The following is a 6231-nucleotide window of genomic DNA, read 5'->3' on the forward strand; positions in this document are numbered from 1 at the left end:
GGGAGGCGCTTTCGGAGGTGCTCACGTGGGTACCGCTGCTGCCAAGCTTCAGGGGCACGTCCACCGAGAAGAGGTCAGAGGAGACATTGGGCTGGTGGACGTCTATGGCAGCTGTGGTGACCACACACATGGCCGGCTCTGGGGCACCGGTATCTGCAAGAAAGGAGGGGTGCTGGTCACCCTCCACCAAACCAGTGCCCCTAATGGGGTGGGTCTGAGCTGGTCCGGTTCTAGGCGTGTGCATGGGCTTTTCTTGACCGTGAATGTTCATGTTCAGGCTCACGCTCAAGACAGGTACACACCCATCCCCTCCCCAACTCCCGTCCAACCTCCTGTCCCTTCCCCGTGTCATCCCGTCTCCCTCTAGTCCTATCCCTCCCACGTCCCATGTCACTGCAGCGTTCAGCCCCATGCCCGCCTTTCTCCCTCTGCACCCATCCCACCTCCATTCTCTCCCACCACATACCTCTTCCCACGCATCATCCCATCTCATTGCTAGTCACATCCTCATCCCAGCTCTGCTCCCATCCCGTCTCCCGCCCCTTGCACACGCCATCAAGTGTCACCCCACCGCCTTCGCTACTCCCCTCCCCCATCTCCTCGCTACCTCCATCCCGTCTTCCATCCCATTCCATCTTGTCCTGTCTCCTACTCCCACCCTTGCCTCAGTCTCATTCCCATCCCGTGCTATCATTTCCAAAGCTCCCAGGCTCAAGATCCGGGCCCAGTGGGGTCTGGGCTGGTTTTGGTGCCCCCCACGGTGTTTGGCCTCGGGCTCATCGGTAAAAGGTGGTTAGGGACCCCCTCTCACGGAGTCTTCAGGAGTATAGGAGCCTTAGTAAAGTGCTGAGTAGTCCAAGCTGTACGTCTGCTGGCGGTGACCCAGAATGCCTCGGAGGACACCCCAAAAACGGCTCAGTGGGACACTGATGCCTTTCGCCCTTTTGACAAGTGCTGATGTCCCCGTGAAGCAGCAGGGTGCTATTTGCCTGTGTGTGCTCATTTCCCTCTTTCCTCCAGTTGAGCCATCTGCTGGAGCGACTCGCCAGGTCAGCCCCACCCAGCAAGGTGCTGCAGACTCCTCACTACTCCAACCAAAGAAAACCTCTGCCAACCGTAAGTCCCAGTGCAGCTGGTTTTATGTTTTACATCAGAAAATGGCTGTCAGCACGACACACAGGTCTATCTCCTTATGTCCTGTGAAGGTGAAAACCAGAGTCTTCAAGATTTACAAGTGCAACTTCCAACCCCGCTCCTTGTCTTATCATCCATGCAACCCCATTTCACAGCCTCTCCTGTCTCCCACCCCCGATCCCATGTCACACCACCCATGCCACATGTGTCACCCCACCTCCCTCCCCACTGCCATCCGCCAAGCCCCATCCTATCTCATGTCCCATCCCTACACCCAATTCCTCTCCTATCCCTTGTCCCAGACTCTCTCCAATTCCCCCGAATTCCCATGCCGTTCCCTTCCCACATACGCATAGAGATCAGGTGTCCCTGCTTTCATTCTGTTGATGTAGTTTATGTATTGTAACTATGTGGTGTTCTTGTTATTTTGTCGTTTCCAATTACTGAGATAGCTGTTATAATCTCCAAAACTGTGAATACAATTCCATCCACCCGTACTCCCTTCAAATCCCATTCCACCACCTGTCCTCCTTCAGCTCATCTCCCATCCCTACTCCCAGACCATCTCTAATCGCACTACGCAGTTCTTCCTACATCGCCCCCCATCTCCCCTTCCTGCTCGCATTGCATGTTTCTTTCCTAATCCCATCCTGTCTTGTCCATGTACCCACCAGCCATCCCTTATCCCAGCTTATTACTACCGACTCAAATGGCCCATTTCACATGCCACATTATCTCAACGCTACTCACACCCCATCCCATCTTCCAACCTGTGCACTGTCATATATCTGTATATCAGTGAAGTCAAGCAAATGTCATTCATATCTTTCAGGAAATCATGGTCCAATGGAAGAAAACCATGGATCTTCACTCAGATGCCAGAGAAAGGCCTGGGCAACCACCGCAGCCTGTCAGGGTAAGTGGCAGAGGTCACTGTGGACCTTGAATGGGCTGTGTCCACTGTTTCATGCATCTGGGGTGACACACAGTCTTGTCTTTTCCTAGACCAGACGGCATGGCCACTGGCACAAGAGAATGAGAATGGGACCCGTTCATTATGACCCATTTGTGCAGTTTGCCTCTGCTGCAGTCCTACAGATATCACCCAAGTATGTCATCTTTTATCTATTGTCTCTGATTCTAAACACAGCAAAGCTAATTTTTGAGATCAAATAGTAAGTTCTAAGAGTATCTAGTCACTGAGATGTAATAACGAAATTATGAAAATAAAGTGTATACAAAGATTTATTCAGTTATCGGAGAATAAGTGAATTCAGATAATATAAGTTAAAATAGTAAAAAATAATTTTATGTACATATTAACATATTCAATTATCAATAAAGTATGTAATTAATCTATAATGAACATCACCTGCTCAGTTCATTTGGGCAAGAGAAATGTAGACACTGACCAAAGTAGTGAGTTAGATGCCCTCACACTTCACAGTTCTGGAAGCATCTGAGTTTGGGAGAATGTAAGAAGGATGGAAACCCCAGCCTGACCCGGCCCACAGAGTGACCCCAGAGAACCAAGAGGACCCAAGCACCCTGGAGAGCTCAGAGACCCCAAGGTTCCACCCCAGGACCCCTGGAAGCCCCAAGCCGGCCCAGAGAGAGACCCTAGAGAACCAAGAGGACACAGACACCCAAGGACAGCTTGGAGAGAAACAGTAGAGGCCCCAGAAATCCCAGGCCAACCCAGAGAGTGACCCCAGAGAACTCAGACAGCCCAGAGAGAAACCCTAGAAGCCCCAGAGACCCCACCCAGCCCAGAGAGAGACCCAGCAGCCCCAAAGACACCAGAGACCCACGCCTGGCCCAGAGAGACCCCAGAGACCCTATTACAGCTCAGAGACCCCAGGATTCCACCCGTGAGAGATGCCCAGAGAGTGACCCCAGAGATCCAAGAGGACACAGAGGCCCCAGCCCAGCCCACAGAGCGAACTTGAGAATCAAGAGAACACAGACACCCCATGACACCTCAGAGAAACCCCAGAGGTCCCATAGACCCCAGTACAGCCCGGAGAGAGACTGCAGAGCCCCAGATACCCCAGCCCAGCACACCCAGCATACCTCAAGGAGCTGTCCAACATTTTCCCACTGATCCATGAAGCTGTCCAGCGTTTTCCCTATGAATCATGGAGGTGTCCAGCGTATTCCCTATGAAATAAAGATCTGTTCCCCAGATGTCCCAGACACCCCAGAGATCCCAGCCCAAGAGAGAGAGAGAGATCCAGAAGCTCCAGAGACCTCAGCCCGGCCCAGAGAGAGACCCCAGAGGCCCCAAAGACACCAGAGACCCACGCCCGGGCCAGAGAGACCCCAGAGGTCCCAGAGACCCTAACCGTCTGGCACCTTTTCCCGAAGAAGAACGGGCTGAAGCTAACGGGGCCAGAGTGCAGAGAAGAGCATCTCACATCTGGAATTTTACAGCATCTGCCCTGGTCAGCAGACCACACACATTCATTGCTGTGAATTTACTCACAAGACAAAAAATCGTGAACTCAGTGATCGCTGAGGTCGGTTTACTGATCCGTGACGCACAATATCTTCAGTATTTTTGCTCCCTCATCCTGAGTGCATTAACTTTTTATGTTCACGTCTGTTGGCTAATGACTCCTGGTGGTCACCACAGCTCCGAGCATCACATCTGAGGTCAAAGGAAAAGGGGTTCACGCAGGCCGTCTGACCCTTTCATCGGAAAAGGAAAAGCCCTGCACGGCATCCCCAGAATTCCGTTCCACGACTACTCGGCAGGAAGAAAGATGGGAAAAGCAGATGAGTAACTTCCAGTGCTTACGGCAGAGGCGAGGAACGGACCAGACAGCAGTGGGCCAGACAGCAGTGTCTGCTGGGCCTCGACTGAAGTGCGCACACAGCCTCGTCACACCCAGGTTAAACAGAACACACTCATCTCCCTCTACGAAGACACCCCCCTCCCATGCAGTCACTGAATGGAGCAGGATCACTGGGTGACTTTGTCTGCGCTCGGCTGACTGTTCACATGGCTGAAGGATCACTGTCTCTAAACCATTCCCTTCCCACACGTGAAGGAGGAGGAGCTGAGTGACCTCAGTAACGCCACCATTAAGAAAAGGGGACGAAGGGGAGCGCCCAAGGGTCGGCAGTCGTCAGCTCTCACAGGACAGAGCCTGTAGTGCCTCTGCAGGCTGGTCTGTGTGCTCCAGGTCAACTGGGCGTAGCCGCAGCTAAAAACCATTCCTGGGAATCGGCTTTAGGCCTGGAGTGTCTCAGCTCTTAGCAGTGACCTCTGAACCCTCATAGTGGACTTGAGGCACTTCTAACACTAACCCTAGGTGAGGGAGTTCTGCCTTTCGTTCCTAAAACAATTCCCAGTCGCAGGGCTGAAGGCAGACACCCCTCCACCACGCTGTTTCCCACCCTTTCTGGTCTCTAGCGGGGGAGCAGATTTGAGTCACCCCACCTTCTGTGGGCCCCTACTGGAGAGCCGTGAGAAGTGGCCAGCACGGGCCAGTATTCCACAGCTCTCCCAGCATTCCTCCCGATGTGGCCGGTCTGCAGCTGGCGAGCCTTCCACAGACAGCGGGCACGGCCAGATCGAATGCTTTGCTCTCGTGTTATAACTCGCCTCCTCGTTTTCCTCCATGAGATCTGGAGCTGAGCCGGGCGAGGTGGGCAGAGCTGGTCGACGCTGCCCCCGCCTCTCCTGACCCTTCCCACACGGTCACCAACTTGCGGCCATCACTGTTGGCCTCGTGGCTGCCAGCCGGCTGCCCTGCATCCAGGCTTCCGGTCTGCACTGAAGGCACAACAAAGGGAAAGGAGAAGGGAGCCAGCCACCTGTGCCATCGTCAGGGACACAGAGCCGGAACTCAGCACACGCCCCTCGTGGCCACCGGCAAGGAAGAATGGGGTTGGCGCGTCCGGCTCCAAAAGCTCAGGGTTGTTTTGCTGGATGCTGGGCACACGGCTGCCCGAGAAGAAAGACAGCAGCAGGACAGTATGGACAGCAGGGAGGTCAGTAAGAAGACCTGCCACACACCATAAACTTGCAGGAAGCAAAATTAATATTCAGAAGTCATTTGCCTTTCTATACGCCAATAACGAGCTATCAGGAATAAAGAAAACAATCCCATTTACGGTCGCATCAAAAAGAATAAATGCCTAGGAATAAACTGAACTGAGATCAAAGACTTGCATTTTGAAAACAATGAAACACTGAAGAAACAGATTAAATAAAGAAGGTATAAATAAATGGAATGATACGCCATCCTCACAGACCAGAAGAGTTATCATTAAAATGTCTACATTACCCAAAGGGATCCACAGATTCAATGCGATCCCTATCAAAATACCAATGACATTTTTCACAGAACTAGAGCAAATAATCCTAAAATTTACATGGAACCAGAAAAGACTCGGAACAGCCAAAGCAATCTTGAGAAAGAAAAACAAAGTTGGCGGAACCACACTACCTGATATCAAACTGTACTACAAGGCTTTGGTCATCCAAACAGCATGATTCTGGCATAAAAACAGATACACAGACCAATGGAACAGAACAGACAGCCCAGAAATAAACCCATGCTTATATGGTCAATTAATCTATGGCAAAGGAAGCAAGAACACATAATGAGGTAAAGATAGTCTATTCAGTAAATGGTGCTGGGAAAACTGGACAGACACAGGCAAAAAAAAAAAAAGGTGAAGCTAGGTCACTTTCTTACACCATATACAAGAATAAACGCAAAATGCATTAAAGAATTTAAGACCCAAAACCGTAAAACTCCTAGAAGGAAAAACATAGACAGCAAACTCTCTGACTGCTCTCAGTAATATGTTTTTGGATATATCTCCTTCGGCAAGGGAAACAAAAGAACAAACAAATGGGACTCCAAACTACGAGATTTTGCACAGCAAAGGAAACCACAAAACAGAAAGACAATCTACTAACTAGAAGAAGAGGTGGTACATATATTCACTGGAATATTACTGAACCACAAAAAGAATGAAATCTTGCTGTTTGCAAGAACATGGATGGACGGAGAAGGTATTATGCTCAGTGAAATAAGTTGGAAAGAGAAAGGCAAATACCATATCTCACTCACATGTGAA

At 50.8% G+C, this 6231-nt stretch overlaps 1 protein-coding gene and 1 long non-coding RNA gene across 2 annotated transcripts in view; one reads left to right on the forward strand and one right to left on the reverse strand.

Moving 5' to 3' along the window:
- Positions 1 to 4: 4 nt before the first annotated feature.
- TMEM266 (transmembrane protein 266) overlaps positions 5 to 6231 on the reverse strand; it is a gene marked incomplete at its 3' end in the record, with an annotated part of 33030 nt that continues 26803 nt past the window's right edge. Inside the window, exon 5 of the mRNA XM_023524723.1 lies at positions 5 to 153. Coding sequence (XP_023380491.1) covers positions 5 to 153 — 149 coding nt within the window. The remainder of the gene's footprint in view (positions 154 to 6231) is intronic.
- LOC111732781 lies at positions 750 to 2911 on the forward strand. Its single transcript, XR_002777705.1, has 4 exons — positions 750 to 1116; positions 1967 to 2050; positions 2140 to 2243; positions 2582 to 2911. It is a non-coding gene; the product is annotated as an uncharacterized LOC111732781 (long non-coding RNA).

This window comes from Pteropus vampyrus, unplaced genomic scaffold (genome assembly GCF_000151845.1).
Source record: "Pteropus vampyrus isolate Shadow unplaced genomic scaffold, Pvam_2.0 Scaffold489, whole genome shotgun sequence".
NCBI classification, from domain to species: Eukaryota; Metazoa; Chordata; class Mammalia; order Chiroptera; family Pteropodidae; genus Pteropus; species Pteropus vampyrus.